The following is a 26015-nucleotide window of genomic DNA, read 5'->3' on the forward strand; positions in this document are numbered from 1 at the left end:
ACAGCCCTTCAGATATTTAAAGTCAGCTATCATGTTTCCCTCCTGCAACCATCTCTTCTCTAGGCTAAACATAACTAGTGTCAATGGTCCGACTAATGAACCCAAAAGAAATAGGCACGCTCAGGAACTTTGTAATCCCAAAGGCATAACTTTATTGGATATACCATTTTGGCACTGAAGAATCATAGCTTTAGCATACTTCAGTACATCCACATAAACCCCACTAGCCAGCCGCACTGACTTCTTACAAGCTTCCTGATACAATTCAGGATGTTATCACCTGTAAAGGTCTAATGTGGACAGGCTATTAAGAGGATTGCCTTTCTTCAATGGTATCTGCCTGCCCACATGCCCTACAAGGAAAAAACAATCTGAAGGGACCTAGGAGGTGTACTTAGGAGGTGTACCTGCCCTTTGGAATGATCTCCCTCCCCTCAATTTACCCCAAACCTTTTTAGAAAGGCACTTAAAAACTTGGGTTGTTTGGGGGGCATTGGGATAAGGATGTCTAAATTTTTTGTTTGAAACAGTGTAGTAAATGTGAGGTTTTGATAATCTCTCAGTGCTTATTTACTGATTTTTAAGTGTACCTGTTGTTTTTGTAAACCCAATTAACTGTTGAAGGAGCTAAAAGGTAGCTTAAAAATAAACTGTACATCTTTGTATAAGAGTATTGTGACAGAAAGGAATATAAGATCTAGCCAACTGCATCTGTACATTTTATTATTTCATTCAGGTGCTGCCCATCTTGTTGTTTGAGGAGGACCAACAGCAAAGTTCCCTCTTTCACACACCGACCCATTTTGGTTGCTTTTTCATTCTGCTTGCTTTGGTCTTCTGGATGTCAACTGTGAAATGCTTTGAAAATAAAAAAGCTTCTGTCTTTTGTCCAAGTGCTTCTTTTCCAAGTACAAAATCGTGCTGCACTGTACTTCAATGAATCTATAGGAAGGAATAAGCTTAGTAATTGATTTTTGGATAATCTGTTTTGACCCTCTTCCCATTTTTGGCACGCTCTAGTTTTAAAGTTACCATAGTACATTGGATTACTAAATCCTGTGGAATCAACTGAGTTTTAAAAATATGTTTTTGACTTTCAATTTTAGAGAACAATGTGAAAGACTAAATTTACTAAATATTATACAGTGCAAAAATATCTGAAAAAACATCACTGTGGAAAATGCTGGGTTCAATTGCATAACAGGCTAGAACATTATTCCTTAAAATATTTGCTTAATTATTGTAGCACATCAAAGAAAAAATGCAGTCTCAAAGGACTTTTAGACCTTCAAATCAAGTTTGACTCCTTTTGACAACATGGACATATACGTTTTTCCTTCTCTTAGCACTTATATGAAAATAAGTGTTTTTCCTTCCCAGTATACAGCTCTGGAATATTTTGGCTGTCTTCCATCTTAATACCAAACAGATCCAAACTATGTTACTTTTTTTTAAAGATCAACCAATGTCAGTTTGGTGCTATAGCAAACAACAAACAAAAATATGGGCACATAAGGATGTCAGCTTTATTAAGCATCATCTTGCTCTATCCATTATTACTACCTATTGTTTCTTATGACATGCAGATTACTCCAGAACAGTGGTTCCCAAAGTGGGCAGTACCGCCCCCTGGGGGGCAGTGGGATGCCTTAGGGGGGCGCTAAGAGGCAAGGGGGCCGGCAAGGGGGCGCTAAGAGGCGGCAGGGGGGCGTTTGAGGCATCGGCCCTGCAGGGTCAACCCACTGACTGTTGCACCGCTCCGGAACCGGTGCCTCGAAGGCGGCAGCTCCAATGCACCGCTCCGGTGCAAGAGTCAATGGCATCCGTGGATCACCTAGGGTAAGGATCAGCAACGTGCCGCACATGGCCCTTTGGACCCTCTCCTGCGGCTCCCTGTCAGATGATCCCACCACTGGCTGGCTCTGCCCCTCGCCCTCCCCTCCCCCTCACTCTTTGCCTGCCCTAAGAGAAGGGCAATGGAGGCAGATGGAGTCTCATTCCGTATTCTAGGGTAGGAGCGAAGCGCCCCTCTACTTGCTTCTTTTTCTGGCCCTTGTTGGTGCTGTATTCACCTCGGCCGCTGGGAGAGACTTTTCTCCAGCCCGGGACACTGGCCGGGTCAGCTTGGAGCCGATGTTCCGCATTGTAATGGGCTCCAGGAGGAGGAGGAGAGGATGGAGTAAAGTGCACTAAATTTGAGTGTGCTGCAAAGGTGCTGCAAGAGCCAGCTGTGGTGGGGCCTGGAAGGTGCACACAAGAGGAGAAGGAGGGGAAGAGGAAGGAAGCCTCCGTCACGGCTTGCGCTCATTCCTCAGCCAACCTGGATTTCCAAAAACTCGCCAAGAAGAAAGAAAAGAAGCTTCTCACACTCTCGGAAAGCCCTGAGTGCTCTACTTGGGGCCCTTTGCTATCCTTTTTTCTTCCTTCCTTTTGGAAACCCAGGCTAGCTGAGGAACAAGCAGAAGCCGCGGTGGAGGCTTCCCTCCTCCCCCTCCTCCTCCCCTCATTCTTCAGCCAGCCCAGATCTCCAAAAGGAAGAAAGAAAAGGGGACAGCGGAAGAGCCCCAAGGAGAGCACGCAGGGCTTTCCAAGAATGAGAAGAGATACAGACAGGGAGCCAGAGAGACCGAGATACAAAGGGAGGGAAGAGAGATTCGGCTCAATTCAGCTCTGTCTGCTCCCCTCTCTCTGCCTTTGCCCAGTTTTGCAAGGATTCAGCAGCAATCTAAGGCAGCAACCTCGTAGCACTGTGAGGCAACAGCCTAACTGTCACTCCTTTTGGAATGCAAGGTTTATTTTTGTATCTTTCCAGAGACAGCAAGAACGTGGCCAAATTTCCTTACAGTTATTCCCTGGGTGTGAGAGTTGGGAAGGGAGGGAGTGGGGGAGAAGGAGGGAGGAAGAGAGGCATAGAGAGAGAGAAAGAGTTAGAGGAAAGAAAAAGAAGGAGAGGGAGAGGCAGAGAGAAAGAGAAAGAGATAAGGAGGAAAGGAGAAGGAGAAAGAGGGAGATAGAGATGGGAGAGGGAGCACAGAGAGAGAGAGAGAGCAACCTGTTCCCCATAGAAAACACAAAATCACAAAACCTGGGCGGTCATGTGACTCAGTGGGAGTGACATTGAGTTGCCATGCCCACCCATCTCTTGGGGCTCCCGGTGTTTTCTGTGGGAAACAGGTCCAAATAGCTTTTTGAGTGTTTAAGGTTGCAGACCCCTGACCTGGGGGAAGCAGAGGAAGGGGGGCTTTGACCACATGCCCAATATCCAGGATCCCGCTCAGCCAAGCCCACCTCTCTTTGTAGTTGCCATGCCTGATAGCAAGTTCACAGGGTGCCCCTCCTGCCAGGGATCAGCTTCCCAAGCTGCCCCCCCCCCCGGTGCACTCATGTCGTAGAGGGTGGTGCTGTTCCTTCCTTCCTGGAGCAGGGCAGGGTTGAGGAAGCCCAGGGCAGGCAGCTTTGCTCTACTTTCACAACGTGCCATGACTGCGTTCGATGCGCCGGCTCCGCAGGCTCACCCCATTGAGCCCCTTGCACTGCTCCAGTGCAACAGTCAATGGGGTGAGCCTGCGGTGCTGGCGCCTCGAACGCCCCCCTGCTGCCTCTTAGTGCCCCCAAGGGGGCCGGCAGAGGGGCGCTAAAAGGTGACAGGGGGCGTTCGAGGCGCTGGCACTGCAGGCTCACCCCATTTACTGTTGCAGTGCTCCGGAGCAGGCACCTCGAATGCAGTGGCGGCGGCTTTGCTTTACTTTCCCAAAGTGCCGCTGCTGTCACATTCTGTCTTGTCTGCCTGCCTTCCTGCCTACCTAGTACCTGCCTGCCTGCCTGTCTTTCTACCTACCTATCTACCAATATCTATCTATCTATCTATCTATCTATCTATCTATCTATCTATCTATCTATCTATCTATCTATCTATCTATCTATCTATCTATCTATCTATCTATCTATCTATCTACCAATATCTATCTACCTATCTACCAATCCATCCATCCATCCAAAAGGACTGTCTGTCTTCCTGCCTGCTTGCCTGCCTACCTAATTACCCACCTACCTACCTACCAATATATCTATCTACCTACCTATCTTATCTATCCATCTATCTACCTGTCTCTCTCTATCTATCCATCCATCCATGTTCGAAGCACTGGCCCAGCAAGCACATCGGAAAAATAGAGCAAAGCCAGTTTGGGGTAGAGAGAGAGAGGGAGAGAGGGAGGGAGGGAGGGAGGGAGGGAGGGAGGGAGGGAGAGAGAGAGAGAGAGAGAGAGAGAGAGAGAGAGAGAGAGAGAGAGAGAGAGAGAGAGAGACTTGATGCATCAGATTGAAATGAGGCCTAGTTTAGACTGAAGCCCTTTTCCACATTGAAACATCTTTGGCTTCTATTAAAGGTCTCGTGGACAAAACATAGTCAAGACTATCAGGAAGCTCTCACATTTTGTTGAGGCTTTAAACGGGATCCATTGGACCAGATCTCCACCCTAAAAAATTACTTTTCCCCAATGTATTACAGTGCCAATTCTGAAGAAGGTAAAACCAAAATGTACTGGTAAATTACAAGAACACACACACACATACACACACACTCCATTCTAACCCTGCTGGAGCAGGTGATTGGACTAGAATAGATATCTCATTATCTTTCTCCTCCCTCCTTCTTTATTTCTTTTTCTTTCTATCCCTTCCTTCCATCCACCTTTCTTTGTCCCCTTTTCTTTCTTTCCCTTTTCTCTTTCTTTTCTTCCTTCTCTCTTTCTCTCTCTTTTCTCTCTCTCTCTTTCCCTCTCTCAGGCTCACCCCATTGACTTGGTGCACTGCTTCACTTGGACTTGCTTGGGCAGGTCCCTCCAGTGCAGCGGGCTCAATGGGGTGGACCTGCGGGGCTGGCACTTAAAACGCGGCAGTGGCGGCACATCTGAAAAGTAGAGCAAAGCTAGAGGTCAGTAATTTTTGCTGCAAAGAATCACAAAAGCTTCTGGGTTGTGCACAAGAAGGGACACACATGTGAAAAAACAGAATTTGCAATCTTATTATTTACAATTAATGCCTTGATAAAAGGGTACAGTTGTTCCTGAAAGAAATACATTTTTAAAAAATTATAGAATATACTAGTGATATTCAAGTTTTAGAATTTATTTTGTAATATTAAGTACTTTTTCCATATGATATTAATGTGGTCAACATGACATAGGGAATACATTATGAGATACTGTATATAAAGCAATTTATTTTAGTATCTTAATCTTCTAAATTAATTGAATTATATTTCATGTTCTGGATATATTATTTCTGCAGCTGTCCAAAGTAGATAGATTATTAATTCCAACAGATTTTAGCAGAATTCTATTAACAAAAGTTTCCATATTATATTAGGAAGCTATATTTGCAGATAAACGAAATATCTACGTCCATAATTATTAAATATAGAATTACTAAGTAATTATTAAAGGAAAATCTTTCTATGGTAGAAACAGATACAAAATAAAAATGAAAGTGTTATATTGTTTTACATTAGACATATATTCCAGCTTTAGAGACAATGGCTTTCTAAGCCTTGGAATGGGAAACAAACATAAACGCTTTTATAAGTGGCTTTGAAAGTTCAATCCATTACTATGAAACATGACTTTCTGTATTGGAAATAGACATGAGGTTTAATGTTGATTTACCTTGGACTTTAATAACAATGAAAGTAACATTATGCCACAAACTCTAAAAACAAAACAAAAAATGACTGAGTAAAGCCAACTCACAAGAAAAAGAAAGAATAAAAATAGCGTTCATTATTGTCTTTATAAAAAATTGATTTTTTTGAAGATGAATTAATATTCAAAACCAGATTTAGTGTTTTATATGTTTTACAAAATCAGTATCTAAAAATTCTTGTTAACTATTTGCCCATATAATTATTCTAAATGAGAATGCTAATAAACATGTAATGTGAAAAAATAAAAAAATGCTGTCACTATGCTTCAAAATATTGTATCTGATTCTATTAAAACATCATGAAAGAAATTTTATTTGATCATTTTCCTCTGAAAGAAAATTAATAACTATTTTTATATTTCATTCTGCTTCATTCTGTTTACACATTCTCAGTTTCCAGCTGGGTCGTTATATCTTCAGAAACAGAAAAATATTCTGATAGCGTGCTTTGATCACTAGCAGTGGACACTTGATTTATGTCTTCAACATCAGGATCTGAATTTGCTGTGCAATTTGTTTCATTAAGTACTGAAGGAGATCTATATTCTTGGACAGCTAATGGATGACTTTCTAAAACATTGATTTCAGTATCATCAGTGGAAACTGAAGTACTGCTTGCATATGAATCACAGACTAAATTTTGCTGAGAAACAAGAATACTATCATTTTGAGAGTTTAGACATGTTCCCATGCAAAATAATGAATGACATATTGCTTTTTGTTTTTGATGCAGAGGCCCATTTTTTTTGGATGAAACAGGTTTTTTTTCAAATGCAGTTTTAGCTTTGGAGTTAACTTCTGATTTATTATAAGCATATTGAGTTTTATTGAAAGGCACTGTTGGAGAAATCAAAGCCTCATAATTATTTCTGGAAGCTTCTTTGACACATGGAGTATTCCCTGTCCAAGTACAATTATTTGAAAAGAAACTTCTAGATATTGGTGACTGCTTTGAAATGTTCTGTTTAGATATCTCAAAACAATTACTTTCAGAAGATAAATCTGAGGAAAAATGTTTTCCAGTAACAACATTTGGATTAAAATTAATGGCTGTGCTAGTAGTAGTAGCAGCAATTTTTGTAGGGAAGGATGAAGAGATTTTCTCATTTATATTTCTCAGGTTGCAAACTTTGCTTTTAGGATTTTCCAGAAAAAAATTGGACAACACTAATTTTTGTTTTTGGAAAGATGAAGTAGATGACTCTTTCAAATTGGCACCAAAATTTGAAAAATGCTCCATAACTTCTGTTGAGACTGGCTTTAAAGTCTTTTTTGGTTGTATGACTGTCTGAGATACATTTGGGCATGCAGTAAATGAGAACAGGGTTTTAGAAGGATAGGTTTCTACAGGAGTTGGCAAATATTTTTCTGTCTTAAGACATCTATTGGTATTTTCCAACAGGTTAGTTTTCTTGGTGTCATTTTGAGTGTCTTTTGGATCTAATACATTCAAACTACTATCTGAGCCACAAAAATTGAAGTTTGAGATTTGTGTTTTGAATGCAAAACCAAGGGAATTAGATAAACTACATTTATTGGCAATTTGTTGTTGTAGTATTTGCGTATTTTGTTTCTTCGGATTATGTGCTTCAACACCTAGGCAAAACAAGCCATTTCCTGAAATTACCTTTTTTGAAAAGCAAAATTTTGGCAATGTATTTCTTTCATGTAAATTCTCTGCATGTAATTCATCTGAATGTACTTCACGTTTCATGTAATGTATAAAACGCAGCTCCTAAAATAGAAGAGGATACCATACTTATTGCAAATTTCCCAAAATGATTATAATTATTTTCTACCAGCATTTCAGATTTATCTAAAATGTAGCAGTGACCTGACTCAATCAACTTTGGGTGATCTTAAAAAAGCTGAACAATGCTGAACATTGTTAATAAACCAGGAAATCCCTAATCTCTACTGTAGGTTATATCCCAAGTTGAAAAAAATATTCTGGAAGATAACAATGCCAAACCAATTTTGTGTTATTGCCCCCCAAAACTACATGGAGTACCCACATAGTCAACAGGAGTCAAAACTGACTTGAAGGATTCTTTATATTACTAAGTTACACATTACAGTACTTAAATTTAGTTAGACATTACTAAATAAATATCCAGAAATAGCACAATCTGCAAAGAATAAGGTTGTATTATTATAATAGGGTGAACCATAATTTTTCTTTTTTCAAAATGTGATCCAAGTAATATGGGCAGTATACATACTTCATATAAAAGACAATAGAAATAGGGAGGCTGTAATACACTGGGTGGATTTGAATAACTTCACTCTTTTACATGACAACAAATTACTAGCTTCATTTAACAGTGGCGCAGAAGATATAACCCAGATTTGATATTTGTGAGTGATAGTATAATCCAGCAATGTGTTAAAGTAGTTTGCCCACCTATTCCAAATACTCAGCACCAGCCGATTATGTGTCAGGTTACCGCTGCAGTTCGACCTCACAGAATCCCCTTTAGATGTAACTTTAACTTTAAAAAAGCTGACTGACCTAAATTTCAGAGACTGTTGGACATTGCTTTTACTCAATTAATACCTAAAGCAAGCTAAACTAAACAGCCGTGGTGGCACAATGATTAGAATGCAGTATTGAAGGCTAATTCTGCTGACAACCAACTGCCAGCATTTCAGCAGTTCAAGTCTCACCAGCTCAAGATTGAGGCAGCCTTCCATCCTTCCAAGGTCAGTAAAATGAGGACCCAGATTGTTTGAGGACATATGCTGACTCTGTAAACCACTTACAGAGGGCTGTAAAGCACTGTGAAGCGGTATATAAATCTAAGTGCTATTGCTATTAAACTAATTTGTGGAGGCCATTAAAAATGTTCCCTGATATCAGTCCTACAGGGTTGTAAAACCAATGATATTGAAGCCTTACAGTGGAAACAAAGAACAAACCACAGAAGTATCTTGCTCTTTTTGAAGTTGATGCAGAGGGCACAGTGAATGCAGGCCAACGGTTAATTACTTCTACAACTGAAGCTGGATTAAAACAATAGAGGAACTGGACATACACATAAATAGCCAGAAAGTTTGGAGATTGTTGAGCCACCTGAATAATGATGCAACTTGCTCTAGAGATTATGCCAACATGACTGCAGACCTAACAGCCAGTCAGCTTCTTAAGATGACAACCCAGATCAAAGGCAACCAAAACAGAAGATTAAGATCCATAGAAATGAAGAAGATGAAATGACTAACTTATCGCCCCTCTTTATTATAGAAGAACTGAGAGGCTATAAGGAAGAGTAAGCCACTGAAAGCTGCTGGTTTGTATGACATCCTTGTTGAAAAGATAAAGCAATTGAGGCCGAAAGCAATGTCTACTAGAAATGTTTAATTGAGTGCTTCAAACAATATAAGCTTCCTAGTGTCTGGAAAAAGGTTACAGTTGTAGCAGTTTTAAAATTAGGTAAAGATGCCAATAACCCTAACTACAGTCCCATTTATCTCTCTCTCTCTCTTTTTTAGGCTAAAAACTATGAACATTTTATTTCTTTCCCTCAAATCCATCCACATCCATCAAGGGGAAGTCTGCAAATGAATCCTTCATTTTATAGTGATTTTTCTTATAATATTTCAGTAATTGAAATTGGGTTGGAAAGATGGTTTACTAAAAAGTTGATTAAGAAAATGTAAGTCTCAGCAAACCATTGTTCAGGATGGATAAAAATACTGATTTATCACATTAGTTTGTTTTAACAGACAATATATGAGAAGCATGTTGAATATTTTAAAACTATGCATCGTTAAGTATTTTTGTCAGCCCTGGGAGCCTGACATTCTTATCTTGCCAGCAATAAGAAAGTCAAGGATAAATATTTTAATGTTTTTTCAATAAAATTAACATAACCTGAGTGCCATACCTACAAAATCTTTGAAAGAATTATACAAAAATCACCTCACTGTAGCTGTAGAATACTTTCTCATACCACAGCAGGGTGGATTTTGCCTGAAAAAAGCTGCATCATACAGGTCCTGAATTTAACCCAATATATCACAGATGGATTCCAAAAGGGCAATGTAACAGGAACTTCATTCATAGATCTCACAGCCACATATGATACTTAGGATCTTAGGAGACTGAAGCAGAAAGGCATGACTAAAGATTTTAAATACCAATATCATCAGGAATCTGCTTGATAACTGTATACTTTTTGTGGAGTTCCAGGGGGAAGGCTTCCAAAGAAACAGCTTACCATAGGGTAGTGTATTGGTTCCAATTATTTTTAATATTTATACAAATGATCAGCTGCTCCCTCAAGGTACTAAACAATTATATGCTAATGATCAGGCAATGGCTGTACTGTTTAACTGAAGCCCAGGTAGAGCTGGATCAATACCATTGTGATAACCAGTTAAGACCAAATCCAGCAAAACCTCAGGTATGTGCCTTCCATCTTGGAAATAAGTTGGCTGCTAGAAAGCTGCTTACTATATGGAGTGGAAAGTTACTGGAAAATTGCTACAGCCCTATATATTTAGGAGTCACTCAAGATAGGGCCCTAACATATAAGCAGCACTGTACCAATACTAAACTGAAGGTCAGTGGATGAAACAACATCCTCAGGATTAATGAGCTCTACCTACCGAGGTTCCTTAAGACAATACCTCTAGCTCTTTGTTACTTGGTATAAATCAGCACACACTTGGAAAGTAGATGTTGCTCTCAATAAAGCAAGCAGAATTATTACTGGATGCCTTAAAACTACCCTCTAAGATACCCAATGTTGGAAATGTAAAAAAGTTGACAGTACATTTTATCACATGTGGTGGTTATGCCCCGAGACCAGGACATACTGGATCCAAATCAAAAATTGGTTACAAGAGATCACTGGGTATCAGATTGAGCTCAGACCGGAAACCTTCCTCTTAGGAATCATCAAAGATGGATAACCGAAAGAAGTAAAATACTTATTATTACACATTATAACAGCTGCCAGAATAGCCTTTGCGCAAGTATGGAAAACCCCAAATACTCCTAATGAAGAACTAATAATACATAAAGTAACGGAAAGTGCTGAGATTAACATGCTAACAATGAAACTGAAAGAAAAAGATGACTCTGAATTCTTTTCAATTTGGAACAATTGGTATAAATGGTTAACAAACAGAACTAAGGTGAGACAAAAAGCCTAACTGAAATAATCCTTAAGAAAGTAAAACAAAATTTTGTAAACTAAAGATATAAGAATAGTAATCATAGTTAAAGCTATTATTTAATATTAGACAAATGTAATATAATTATGATATTTAAACCAAAAACCTGTATAGATGCCGGGAAAACTTCCGGTTTGTCGGCCCATGAGCGGCAGGATTTGCGAAGCTGCGCGATCCCTGCCGCGCTAGCCGTTTTGGGGCTCCGACCCAGCCGGGTACGGAGCTAGGCCCCTGCAGGGGCAGCTGAAGGTAGGGGGATCCGGAGAAGGGTTTGGGGGTGCTGCAGACTCCCTCCCTGGCCGGCAGAACTCCCTTTTCCCAGGACGTGCAGCGGCGGTCTGTAATGGCCGCCACAAAGAAGCTGGCAGCCGGGTAAGAATGCGCAGGAGGAAGTGGAGAAAGTGATTGAGAGGAGAAAGTTTTTCTTGGCTCCTAGGACTCTAAGACATATCTAATAAAATTCCTGAAAAGTATGACTTTCTGAATAATACCTGCCAGAAGAGAAAAAAGCGGCTGTTTGAAGGTGCTGAAAGGATAGCTTTCCCTCTTTTCCTACGGAATAAATAACTGGATATTAAGAAACCTATTTCTTTTAGGTGAAAATTGGTTTTAAGCGATGAGTGGGAAGAGAGAGGATTAAAAAGAAAACATTTGTATGCTAAGACTTTGTTGGAGCAGATGCCTTAAGGATTTGAAGACTAGAATATATTGCAATAAGATTTTAAACAGATTTGGACTTTCTTTCTCTTGGATTGATATTACCCCAGAAGGAGAAAGTGAGAACTCTGCCTTGGTTTGGACTGACTGATAACTTTGGGACTGTTTTATTTTTTTTATTTTCTTTTGAATATTCTGGTTGTTGTAAGAAGAAAGAAGGGGAAAAGAAAAGAAAAGATTTATAATGGCTCTTTCTGTTGAGGAACTAAGAAAAGAATATGAACAAGCAAAAAAAATGGTAAAGATGGTGTGGAAGAAGCTTTCCTTTTCTTAGAAATGGCGCTTATTAATTATCAACAAACATTACAACAGATGAAGACAGCAGAGGAACAAGAAAGAAAGAAAGGAGCCATTTTTAATGAATCTCAGAACTTGATCCAGAAAGAAGGAAGAGAGAAAGAAAAGAAAAGAAGAGAAAAAAGAAAAATTAAAGGACTTAAGGACTTAAGATCTAAAAAAACATTTAAGAAAGGGAAAAATAAGGTGCAAAACCAATATGATGATAGTAAACAAAAGGGAAAAGGAATACGACAGAGAAGGGAAGCTGGCAAGGCAGAGGCTAGAAGAAGGGGGGGTAGAAAGGTTTGTTGGGAGAAGAAAGAAAGGGAAAAGGTGGAGAAAAGCTACAATGTTTTGAAATTAAATGAAAAAAAGAAATTTTTTTTGGATAATGGATAAAGTATAATTTTTTTAAAAAAAAAAGATTTTGCAAGGTACATAAGATGAGATGGTAGTATTGTAATGATTTAAGAGTTGATAAGAGATTAAAATGTTAAAATGTTTAAAAAATGATTGGCTTTAAAACCTAATAATAGGGGAGGTTTAGAATATTGTTTTAATTAAAGAGTTTAATAAGACTATGGTATTGATGTTATTATAAAATTTTTATTATAGTATCTTTTTTTAATATTTGGATTTATTGTCTAATTATGTACTTAATTATTTTGGATGTATTAGTTAGATAGAATGTACCAAGCAAAATCGGATTGGGTATTAGATATTATTTTAAAGATTAATTTGATTAACTTAGGGGGGAGATAGAAAGGCATCATACTCTGATTAATGATTTCAGGAGAAACTTATTTTTTTTTTTTTTATAAGGAATGAGACAAAGGGATGATAAAAAATGGACAAAAGATATAAATATAATGATTCAAATTAAGATGATTAATTAAGATGGAAGTAAGAAGTGTGAAATATGTGGGGAAGTTAATATAGAAGGCTTAGAATGGTAAATAAAATAAGTAATGATATGTAAGATGAGCATGAATATAATTGAAGTCCATGAAGAGAGAGACACCTGGGTCCAAGTTACTTTCCAAAAAGATTTTTTTTTATGTTTTGTGTGTTGTGTGTATATGTCTTTTTGGGGGGAGAATTAGTTAAAAATTGTAGAAATATAGATTGAGAATAATGGTAACTAAGTCAGAAAGAAACAGATGAAATAATAATAATGATATTGAATAAGAGTAAAGAGAAGTAAAGAGAAATTGAATAAGAGGTTTTGGTATGTTGTATGGAAATGGTTTAAAACAGAATTATAATTTATCTGACTTGTTAAATTGACAATGAAAAAAGGTTTAAACATGTAATGAATAATGACAATTTGTGTGTTTTAAAAATTAATAAAACTTGTTTTAATAAAAAAAAAACAAATGCAAAAAACAAAAACCTGTATAGATGCCAAGAACGCTGTTGATACCATGATGTTTTACGATGTAACAAAAGCAACTCAATAAAAATAAAAAAATAAAAAAGGGAAGGAAAGTAATAAGGGCAATAAATAGGTATATTTAGTTCCTCCTGCCCTACAACAGCACAACTTGGTGGCCTTTGTCAAGCACAAAAAGTCTTCTGCATGGCGGGTCTCAGAATATTGTCATGAAAGGGCCAAATAAAAGGCTCCAGAGCTCTGTAGGAGCTCTTCCTTTGCAGCCTTGAGTTCAACATCTGGCTCCAGGAAAGGCTGGCTTGCAAGACTCCAGATGTGGCCAAAAATATTAGCAATCCAGTCCTTCAAGGAAAGGGTCCCATTTTGAAGCCACAACCGGCAATTCTGATCAATACTGATGTGGTTTATGGAAGCAACCCAGCCCCACAAAGTCAACAGTTGTTAAGGGATAATAGTAAATAGTCGTAAAAGTAAGAGTCTCAGTGGTGCAGTGTTTAGAATGCAGGATTGAGGCTACTTCTGCTGACTGCTGGCTGCCTGCAATTTGGCAGTTCGAATCTCTCCAGGCTCCATCCTTCCGAGGTGGGTCAAATGTGGACCCAATTTGTTGGGGGCGATACGCTGACTCTGTAAACTGCTTAGAGAAGACTGTAAATCCACTGTGAAGCAGTATATTAGTCTAAGCACTATTGCTATTGCTGTAATAAGTGAAATTAAAATCCTTTCCTATATGTAAAAAAAAAAAACCTACCCTCTAGATCAGATCTAGCTAGCTGTGGTGACATGCAAAGAATAAAACATATGTATACATGCCCTTTTTGTCCTGATCAATGTACACTTGAGGACCTCATGGCAGCACGACTGAACACAAATAATATTACTAGTTTCTGGGGAAGATTTGTTTAATTTGTACATATTTTAATCTTTTATTTTATATTTTAAATGTTATGTTGTATAATATGCCTTATTTTAATTGTGATGCTTCTGACACAAATAAACAAATGTGCTTCAAGATGAAAAGAGAAAAGATATGAATATTTTATTGAATGTCTCTATTTGTGAGGTCACTGAATTGGGTTAAAAAGGATAATATCCAGCCAGATATCAAGAGCCCTTCAAGTATCCATGCCACCCAGCTTACATTTGAATTACAAAGGCATTAAGACTAAACATGTAATCTTACCTCATGACTCATGTTTTGAAATTTAGCAGTTGCTGACACTGACATATACTGAGTTGGAATATTCTTACCATTTTCCAAAACATCTTTTCCTGGTACTGGCTAAAAAAAGATATTTAAATTAAAAACTGTTTTGATAGACCAACTGAAATATCTATTACCATCTATTACATGCAGTAACTTACATGGAAATTATCTTGTTCAATTTTATCTTCCCATTTGTCTTCAGGATTTGCAGATGTAGAAGGTTCACTATTTCCTGAAGGAATATCAGCTTTTAAGATGAAAGGTAAAAGAAAAGTTTGTCTTATATACTGATGACTATATTAAATACACCGAAATAGTTTTAGCCATAATTTCCATGTTTACAATTAGTAGAGCAAATGAAACAGGAAAAACAGGAAAAAGTTCCCTATTTATGTAAAGAAAAGCTTTAAAAATAAGTATGAATCATTTCAATAGCTGTATAATCCTACCTTTTGGCATATCCAAACTAACTTCAGTAAGAGTCAAGGCTGAAATATCCTTTATTATAGATTTGATATCTAGCTGTATTTGTTTGCATTCTGGCTGATCTTCATGACCAGATGCCATCTGAATCAGCTCAAGTTGAGTCTTCATTCTGTACAACAAAAATACAATTATATGGGATTTCCTCTTGTGTTTTTTTTAAATTGAGAAGTATATAAAAAACATATATAAACGTAGAATACTATACAAATAAAATATTTAAATAAGGACACTTATTTGTGCCAAGCACAACTAATCTAAGTGAAATAAAATAACTGTTAAGTGAAAGTTGATTTTTATGGAATTATCAGAAAAAAATACTGGTAGGTTGGGCAACCTCCCCAAAACTTGGTCAGAAGCAAATATTACTTTAATACTAAAAGAAGATTCAGACTTACAACAGATAAAAAGCTATAGACAGATATCATTATTAAATGTAGACAACAAAATACAGTGGAACCTCGGGTCACGAACGCTTCTGTTCGCAACAAAATCGGGTGATGACCAAAATTTTGAGAAAATTATTGTTTCTGGTCACGAACAGATCATTGGGTGCCGATCAAATACAGCTGCAGCGATTTCTCCTTCTGCGCATGTGCAGAATTGTAGGCACATGCACAGTCAGTCCCACTTCTGTTCGCAAGCAAATCGGGTTGCGACCAAAGTCCTGGAACTGATTATGGTTGTGACCCAAGTTTACATTGTATATGTCTCAATAAGAGCAGAGAGATTAAAAGGCTTCTGAATGAATTTATCTATCCAGATCAGAATGGCTTTCTACCTAAAAGACAAATTAAAAATATGAGAATTATTTTGAATACATTAGAATATTATGAAGTACACTTTGAAAAATAGTTGGTGCTGATCTTTCCAGACGTGCAAAAAGCCTTTGATAATTTGACAATAATTGACAATAATTGGCAATTCATGATATCTCAATTTAATATCTCAATTTAATATCTCAATTAAAATGTATGGACTTTGGCAAAAAATTATAAACATGATTAAGGCAATATATTCTAACTGCAAGTGACAGTAAATGGAGATATGACAGAGGATGTTAACATTAGCAAAGGCACAAGACGAGGATGCCCTCTGTCCCCCTTATTATTTATAGTGACTTTGGAAGTTTTGACAAGAAAGATCAGACAAGATTCAGAAATAAAAGGTATTGAAATAAAAAAAGAAAACTACAAATTGCAGGAATTTGTGGATGATCTAGTATTTATACTAGAAGAACCATTAGAAACAGGATCTAAGTTATTAAAAATAATAGAGGAATATGATGAAGTAGCATGATTAAAAATAAACAAAAAAACCAAAATGTTGTTAAACAACCTTACAAATAAACAAAAAAATGAATTGATGAATTGATGAAAAAAGTAATATACAATATTTAGGAATTTGATTAACAGCAAGACGTGTTACTATCAGAGAAGATAATTATTCTAAACTAATTCAATAAATAAAGCTAGATCTGGAAAAATGGGAAAACCTATAGTAATTGATGGTAGCAAGAATTGCTACAATAAAAATGAGTATCTTACTTAAGCTATTATTCCTGTTTCAAACAATTCCGATAAAAACTGAAAAAATGTTCTTTGAGGACCTAAACAAATTGATCTTAAAGTTCAATTGGCAAGGGAAAAAAGCAAGAATAAAACTGAAAATGTTACAAGAAGCTAAAAACAAGGGAAGATTTGGGTTACCAGATTGGGAGCTGTATTACCATGCCTCAGTGCTTACATGGGTGAAAGAATGAGTAATTCTGAGGAATAACAGGGTAATGACCTTAGAAGGACATGATTTACAATTGGGGTGGCATCAGTGGTAGACTGCTGCAGGTTTGGACCATTCTAGCAAACCCTCGATGATTGGGTGAGCAGGTTGGCCAACTGATCCGCCCCTGCGCTATCCTGTCTTCCATTTTCTTCTTTTACAACTCAGCTGATTTGTGCAGCAAAGTGGATTACTGCGCGCGCTCACAGAACTGGTTGTTAAACTGGTTGCAGCCTACCCCCTGGGTGACATGCATTCATGTGGTATGGGAAAAATAAAATACACTGTTATTTCTGTTATATTAGAAATGCTTTATTATCAGTATGGGAAAGGCTTAAAGAAAAACATAAAAAAAATACCGATTTGGCTATCCACAATGGAAGCACTAGTTCATCCAAATGTTGAATTGGGAAAAATTACAAGATATAAAGATATTCTAAATGAACAAGGGGAATTAAAATCGAAACAAGAACTGGAAAACCAAGGAATTGATTTGGCCTAGTGGTCATTCATCCAAATACAATCAAGATACAAAAAAGATGCAAAAATGTATGGATTTTATAAAGAACCTTTAGAACTAGACTAGATATTTTTAGGGACGAATGACAAATTAATAAAAAAACAATATAGCTACTTATTCAATTTTATAATGGAAGAACAGGTAAAACAAACAATGATAGTATGGTCTAAATATTTTGGGTACACCATAGAATTAAGGAATTATAAATTGACGATGTCACCAGTTTATAAAGAAAATTTGTACAAAATGTTTTATGGCATTTGCTGGTGGCAAATGCCAAAGATGTTTCAAAATGTATCTCCCAAATGTTGGAAATGTAAACAGATAGAGGGTTCTTATTATCATATGTGGTGGACTTGCCCAAGGGCAAAAAAAAAAAAAAAATTGGACAAAAATAAAACAGTGGCTAGAAGGAATGACAAAACAACAAATAGACCTAAAACCAGAAATGTTTTTGTTGGGTATTTTACCAGAAAAATATAACAAAACAAAACACACATTTAATTTTATATGTGATAACAGCAGCGAGAATTGGGTATGCACAAAATTGGAAAAATGAAAATATACCTACAGAGGAAAATGTAATAAAGAAAATATTAGATTGTGCTGAAATGGATAGATTAACTTGGAGATCAAGGATAAGGAGGACACAAAATATCTTTTAACTTGAGAACTATTTTATCAATGGTTAGAAAATAGAAGCAGAAGTTACAAAATTAAAAACTATGAGGATATGTAAATAAAAATGAAGTAAACATATAATTAAATAATGAATGTTGAAAAAATAGGATAAGGAAATATGATTATTAGATTTGGAGGATAATGGTGATAAATGTGATATTCACAAGGTCTGATATTAATTATATGATAAAATCAAACAGAATGTTTAATTAAATAATGGAAACTATTTAATAAGGACAAGTGAAGATTATGGTGAATAGATTGAGTGAATAATGGTTATAATTATAATTAATTGCATAAGGTTTGTTATTTGTATTTAAAAGAAATTATATTCAGACAGTACATTGCCATTGTAGATATGGAAATTTTATATATAATAGAAATTGCACAATAAAAATAATAATACAAAAAGAAAAAAGAAAAAACACTGGTAGAAAACTAATTTTAAAAATCCTGGAATTTACAAATAGCTCAAGGATTAGGAAAAACAAAACCCATAAAACTAAAAAATGAGAAATTATTAAAAGAAGGTAAGCAGTAAAGTAGGTTGTGATCAACAAAAAAAATCATAAAATGACTTATTTTTTACATTGTGAACACGGATTTGTCTACCTGATTAATAACTGTATCAATCTAATTTTAAACTATATTTATTAATTATGTAGCTAATATTAACATTTCACATAAGAAAGTAGATTTCTTGACAAGAACATAAATCATACTCAGAATTTGACCAGTTATGGAATCTTGTTATTTGACTTTTTTCAGAATAAAAATCTTATTCAATATATCTTAATATTTGTCTACAAAGATATACTTAAGATTACACTTTTACTTGCCTCAAAACAGTAAGTTCAGGGGTAGGATTCAAATTTCTTAACAACCGGTTCTGTGGTTGTGGCCTAATTTATGGGTGTGGCTTGGTGGTCATGTGACTGGGGTGGGCATGGCCAGATGGCCATGTGACTGGCAAACCAAATGTAAGTGGTCCTCGCTTAATGACCAGGTCCTCGCTTAATGGCCAGTTGCTTAGCCAGTTTTTTTGCCAGTTTGGGAGGGCAGGGCAAGGCCTGGCCAGCCGAGGGCGGGAGGGCAAAGGCGCGGGAAGCTACAAGGAGCTACAGGGAGGGCAAGGCGTGCGGACAGCTATGAGGAGCTACGGGGAGGACAAGACAAAGCCCAAGCAGCTACGAAGAGCTACGGGGAGGGCTGGGCAATAAATAAATAAACAATAAATTTTCTATTTAGTGCTTCAGTTGAAAAAAAGCAAAAGCATTTAAGTCTAATCTCACAACAGAAAAGCAATTTTTTGTATTGGTTAACTATTATATTAATCATCAATTTCTGTATGAATAATCCACTGTGTTTTTAACAACTGAATAGACCCAAAAACGTGACACATAATTATAAAGTGACCATTTTTTTTACGATGAAAAGGAGGACACAAATTGAAGAAAAAAACTAAACTACTTGTGCGCGACGCACTCTTGCATGTGGTACACTCTTTTACATGGCACACTCTCTCAAAACAATTCTGTGTGGCACGCATGCATCTCATAATCACGTCTCGCTGCACTGTACCGAGCCCTGATGAGTCGTCATGTCAAATACAAATACATCACATCACACACAACAGATCAGATCGGCATCGATCAAATATGGAGATTTACAGATTAGTCTTCAAATATCAAAAAGGAGGACATGTATGGGGACACTTTTCGAGAGAGGACAGAACTTCCTAAAGGAGGGCAGTTGGTCACCTTAATAATTAAAACACATTCATGAATTCAAATATGAGAAATGATCAATTCAATATCTGGCTGTACACTGCAAGTGGACTTGTAATAACACTTTGTTTCAGCAAAACATATGCTTGACACCTTTAACTATCAGCTCCCAGAGAAGAGCATTTACACTCCAAAGTAATGAGACAATGCCACCTGCTGTTTTGGAAAGAATAAAATAATTGTGACTCTTATGTAAATGCACCATATTATACATTGCATATGTGGGGATGAAAGACAGACAGAATAACAGAGTTGGAAGAGACCTTGTAGGTCATCTAGTCCAGGGGTCGCCAACTTTTTGGACCTCAGGGACCATCAAACTCATAATTTTAGATCCCAGGGACCACTAACTGGTTCTATGGGTGTGGCCTAATTTGTGGGTGTGGCTTGGTGGTCATGTGACTGGCTGGGCATGGCTTTTATGTAAATATTATAAATATTGATATAAATATTGTTTTTTTTTAAATAAAAAAGAGCAACTTTTACCCAAAATCAGGCAAAGCAGGCAGGTAGATTGAGTTGCTCACAGAATCACAGATTCACTTAGAGATCCGTGTTCCTGCCATCAGCTAGCTGAGTCTGCACTGCTTCAGTCCTGAGCAAGGTTCCTCTCTGCTTAAAAGCAGAGCGGAAGATCTAAAGAGTAGCTTTAGGAATGCTCGGAATGTTGCACTTAGCAAAGAGTTCCAGGAATAGGATACTGACCTCTGTAACAACTCAGCCTGTAAAAGAAAAGCATACTTTTGTTTCTCCAATTCTTATATGACCGTTTTAATCTAGTAGTTTGAATAAAGCACCACCATAAAATAAAAAGAGGAATTAGAATCCTGTGGCATTCATATGTTGCTAAACTGTAATTCCCAGGATACCAGGACACCAGACTACTGGTGAGGGGCATTAGGAGTAACATGTAGAGATATCACAGGTTGATTATCACTACTCTAAAAGATGAAACATGTTATTTATTATAATATACAATATGAATTCTTCATCACTCCTAGATTTTTTTCTGTAGAGTCATATAAGCCAGTACTTATATTTTTAAGAGTATGCTAAAATCACTATAGTGTTTTTCAAGTCAGGGTACCTTGTAATATCATTCTTACAGGCTAACATTACCTTCAGAAATAAACTCTTACATATTAAATGGAGTTCTTTCTAAATTTACATTTAATTTATCCTATCCTTACTCCAAAAATAATATATATTTATCTATGTCAGAGCTGGCAAAGCTATGGAACATGTCATAAATATTCTCATAAAATGGCAGGGATAAACGTAAGCAACTAGGGGATGAGGCAAGTGATGAAACAATTAAAACATCATGACACAAACCCTGTGACTTATGCAACTGCACAATATGTTCTGACACTACAATTTGTACTACAATGGCTAGGTGGGTCGGAGTCACAAAATATCTACAGAATCCAAACTGCTAGCATTGTACCAAATTGTCCCATTTGCCTATCATTAACTTTCTTCCATCCCCTTTTTGTTTCATTAGACAAAACAGAAACATTTCTAAAGAAAGTTCTGAATTGCAGCTATACATTTTATTTTGTTTTTCCTACAAACACTTATGTGACTGAAATAGTATCCAAAGGTTTTCCTTGTGGATGATGCTAAGGACTGATGACTTGCACCACAACATTTTAACTTTTTAAATTAAAAACAACCAGGGCAGAAGTATTTATGGGTGGGATTCTCTCTTTCCCTCTTTCTTTCTCTTTCCCTCTCTCTTCCCCTCTCTCTTTCCCTTTCTCACCTCTCTTTTTCTCTCTCTTTCTGTCCCCACTTCTCTCTCTCTCTCTCTCTCCCCTCCCTCCCTCTCTTCCTCTCTTTTTCTTTCTATCCCTTCCTTCCATCCCCTTTCTTCCTTTCACTTCCTTTCTCTCCCCTTTTCTTTCTTTCTTGCTCTTTCTTTCTTTCCCTCTCTCCCTTCCTCTTTCTTTCTTCCTCTTTCTTTCTCTCCCTTCCTCTTTCTTGCCCTTCCTTCCTTCCTTTCCTTCCTTCATCTTTATCTCTCTCTCTCTCTCACACACACACACACACACACACACACGAGCGACAGGAGAAGAAAGTGAGCAACCCCGGAGTTCTCCCCCTTTCAGATAACCTCCGCTGCTACTTGCTTCTCCTGGGTGGCGGAGTCAGCGGTGGCACTCCAAAAAGGAGGGGGGAACCCCCAGGGCTGCTCCCTTCATCTGGCGGTGGCGCTGGGCAGATTTGGCAGTTACTGAAATTAAGCAGCCCCAATGAGTTCCCGGCGGCTATGGGGGAGCACGTCCGCCGCCCCTCTCAGCCCCAGCACAGCAAAGACAGCAAACAGCTCCGGTTGCCACCATCACCGCATCACCCTGAGGCCTGGCAAAGGCTCCGGGTCAGCGATGGGAGGCCCCAGATCGTTGAGGGGAGGCATTGCAAGCGCCGGTTTGCGACGGGAGACCCCGGGTCAGCAAGGGGAGGCATGGCAAGCCCCAGATCGGCGACGGGAGGCCCCATGTCAGCGACGGGAGGCACAGCAAGGCCCGGGGACAATGGCGGGGGGTGAGATCGGGGGAGGGCTGGGCCTTCCAAGTGGTGGGAGGGAAGGGGCAAAACAAAAGGCAAGTGGTGGGGGGGGGAAGGCGACCAGGTCTTGCACTCACCCAATCAGATCAGGCAGGACTGCAGCAAAAGGCAGGCAGCAATGGCTCGCTTGGCGAGCAGGCTGCAGGGATGTTGTGCATGCACACGATGTTGCACATGCGCAACAGGGACTGACTGGGCAGGTAGCAGAGAAGCGGGTTGAGAGGGATGGGGCCAGCCAGAGGCCCAATTTACCGGTTCTTCAAACTACCGGGAACCATAACAACCAGTTCTATAGAAACGGTTCGAACCGGTAGAATCCCACCCCTGAGTAAGTTCTAATATTGAACTCATCACTGTTCTATCTGAAGTTGATAAGCATAATGTTCCAAACCAAGCCATCAGAAGAAGAGGCCACATTGCTGTGAGCAGAACAGGTCTCTTTACTGGAGTCTCAGCTTGGTATGTGGTGTTTCTAGCCAGCATTACTGGCTTCTACTAGCCAGCTGGCTATACGGGCTCAGCACATTCCACCATCCTGTTACTGGTTGTTCCCGGCTGGCTCCAGCAAGTACTTTTTTGACCTGGTAAGCACTCTTCGAGCCCAGTTGATCACTGGCTGGTTCCAGCAAGTACTTTTCAGGCCTGGATTGCTTCTGAACCGACTACAGCTGGCTTGCCTTCCTGGCTCCTCTCCCAGCATGAGTCCCATCACCTGACACCATCTGTGGTCCCATGCATCCCCCTCCCCCTGCTGTGTGTGGCAACTCTGAAACAGTGCATTGTGGCCACTTTAAATGGCGCACTGTCTCAGATGTTGATATATATTTTTTCCCAAGATGTTTCACTTAATATAGTCAGAAATTTTTACACAAATCAGCACATAAAAATCTGATATGGAAAATCAAATAGTAAAATATCTGGTGTTTTTTTTAAACCACAAAGTCATTTTCTTCTATTGAATATAATTACATACAATTAGCTTTATGCATAAAGTACCTTTCACACATAAAATATTTCCAAGATTTGACAATTACCTAATGTTCATAATGCTAAATCAATTTTAACTTCTTACCTTTGGTTCAAATTGCACGCAACCTGTGAATTAAGAAAAATTAAAATTAAGTTCTTTCAATTATATATGACAACCCACCATATTATCACAATATTTTTCAGAAATTGGATAATTAACCAATAGTCTATATTGATTATTTTAACACGTAAAAGCAAGAAAAAATTTGAACATCTGATATACTGTTTGATGAAATGAAGGCATTAAGATCATTTTGGGCATCTATTCAATGAAATCCTCAAATATTTTGTTTCTAGCTCCACCATCCCAAAGTCTGTATTCGGTCATGTAAGTTTGCATGCCTGAGTATTCAATGTCCAATCACTCCTCCAACTAATAGAAACTATGTTGTACATTTTATGCAGGGCTAAAAAATTAGGACCTTTTAAATCATGGAAAAGTATTTCCATTCTGCATCATTTTATGTTGCTTTTCAGTTTATCTCATTTCTTTCAATTAAGATTTATTTGGAATTAACATTTTGATATTTAGTCTTGCTTTGTTTATTAGGTATATTTTATTGTTTGAGAAGTCTAATATTTTATGCATTTTATTAAAATTAGTCCATTTCAGAGGTAATTAACCTTTATTGTCAGAGTACATGTGTACCATGAGATTGGTTGAGCCTCCCTTCGTGTACCTCCCTCCAACACAACTCACAGTGAGGAGAGAAGTCCCCAACCCAGTCCCAATCTTATTACACAATGTGACCTTGTTGCACAACGAGCCGGCCCCGCAAGTCTATCATACTACGTTAATATCATACTACGTTAATAATTAAAGTTATTTTCTGTTCAGAAGTCTGACAGCCCACAGGTAGAAACTGTTTTTCAGTCTGTTGGTACAGCTGGTGATGCTTCTATATCTACCTAATGGTAGGAAAGTGAAGAAATGCTGACCGGGGTGTGAGTCGTCCCTGCGAATTTTCCTCACTCTTCTAAGGCAGCAAGCCCTAGCGATGTCATCTAGTGGTATCAGGGAACAGCCCACGATGTTTTGTGCTGTGCTCACCACTCTCTATAATGTCAGTGGCTGTAATCAGCAACTGTCAAGCCAGCATACCACACCGTAATGCAATATGAGAGGACGTTTTATATTGTGGACCGGTAAAAGGAGGTCATTGGTTGTTGTTCCACTTTATTCTTTTGCAAGACCCTAAGGAAATGGAGTCTCTGTTGGGCCTTTCTGGCCATCTGGGTTGTGTTGATTTTCCAAGTAAGGTGGTATTCAGCAGGTTCTGACCAGTTCTGAAGAACTGGCAGCAGAAATTTTGAGTAGCTCAGAGAACCAGCAAATACCGTCTCTGACTGGCCCCGCCCCCATCTATTCTCTGCCTCCCAAGTCCCAGCTGATAGGCTGGGTCTTCTTTTGTTGCCCTGCAAAAAAGGAGAACGGAGCTGGAAAGCAGGTTAGTGGGGTGGGAAGAGAATGGGATTTTGCAGTAACCTTCCCTCAGGAGTGGGGAGGGAATGGACATTTTACAGTATCTTTCCTCTGGAGTGGGTTGGGAATGGAAATTTTACAGTATCCTTCCCCTGCCATGCCCACCAAGCCATGTCCAAGTCACGTCACGCCCACCAAGCTATACCCACAGAATCAAAAAATTCAGTAAAAAAATCAAAGAATCAAAGAATCAGTAAAAAAATTTGAATCCCACTACTGGTTTGTTTGGATATCTTGAAAGGAAATGTTTCAAGATGAATAATCAACATCAGTACATCTTGCACTAGAAATCATGTACATCCATCTGAATGCCCCCATTTCTCTCAGACTACTTATTTAGTTGTGCACATCTGAATCCACTATCTAAACACTGAGTTGGTGTCTTGAAAGCTTATTAGGGCTCAACCGTTTAGATAATCTACTAAAATTGTCTGAGCATGCATGCAGACAATAAAAGTTACTTTTACTGGGATTGCCCCAGTGTACACCCAAGTAGAAAATATAAAATACTGTAGCTATTGTTTAGCACACACCCAAAATTATATTTAAAATATATTAATTATTGTTTTAAACAATATGGACAAACAATTCACTTTATAGCAAAGCCAAAACTAAATGTGTTTACCTCTAAGAAATGCTGTGGATCACATTCATCTAAAAGATTTTCACAGTCAATTAGAATATTTTCAATTGTTTTTTGATGAGCTTCTTTCATATTCTTCCATATAAGATGCTCTTTCTCCTTTCTTTTCTTCTGGCTTTCAAGGTTTTTAAGCAATTCCTTCTTTCTGGCTTCCAAAGCATTACAGAGTTTTTCAAATTCAGTTTTAATCAATTCCTCTTCATTCTGCATTAGGGCCTATAGCAGCAGCGACAAAGAAAAATGTATGAACACTGAAATGCTCCTATCCATGCAGAAGTCAAAATACTAGAAAGCAGTTCAAAGCACTAAAATTTTGTGTGTGTGTTTACATGCGCACTTGTGCGCACATGATGCTTTTAAGTCAGTGCTGACTTCTGGCAACTGACTTTTTAAAAAAAGCCAAAAATATTAAGTCTGCATGTCTGAAGTAGGCAATCTCTTTTGACTTGGGGATTGCAATTTCTTTTTGAAACCAATCTAGAAGGGGGTCACAAGAGACAAACTAATATACTATCACTGTAGTGAGGTAACATATTGCAGATATTTAAGATGTTTTAAT

At 38.0% G+C, this 26015-nt stretch overlaps 1 protein-coding gene across 11 annotated transcripts in view; it reads right to left on the bottom strand.

The window, feature by feature from the left end:
• Positions 1-706: 706 nt before the first annotated feature.
• LOC113419471 (tripartite motif-containing protein 59-like) overlaps positions 707-26015 on the bottom strand; it is a 30725-nt gene continuing 5416 nt past the window's right edge. The window contains exons 3-9 of one of the 11 annotated variants that reach the window (XM_087963338.1): positions 25439-25672; positions 23374-23396; positions 14930-15075; positions 14639-14712; positions 14457-14555; positions 7331-7438; positions 707-942 (exon numbers count right to left, since the gene is read on the bottom strand). In XM_087963338.1, the coding sequence (XP_087819464.1) occupies positions 934-942; positions 7331-7438; positions 14457-14555; positions 14639-14712; positions 14930-15075; positions 23374-23396; positions 25439-25672 (693 nt within the window). In that variant the 3' untranslated portion in view covers positions 707-933. Of the gene's footprint in view, positions 943-5114; positions 7439-14456; positions 14556-14638; positions 14728-14929; positions 15076-23373; positions 23397-25438; positions 25673-26015 lie in introns of those variants that run through there. The other 10 variants (XM_026678847.2, XM_087963340.1, XM_087963341.1 and 7 more) reach the window with 10 other exon arrangements.

Source organism: Notechis scutatus, chromosome 4 (assembly GCF_049901735.1).
Source record: "Notechis scutatus isolate UNSWTSFEM ecotype Mainland chromosome 4, rNotScu1.2, whole genome shotgun sequence".
Lineage (NCBI taxonomy): Eukaryota > Metazoa > Chordata > Lepidosauria > Squamata > Elapidae > Notechis > Notechis scutatus.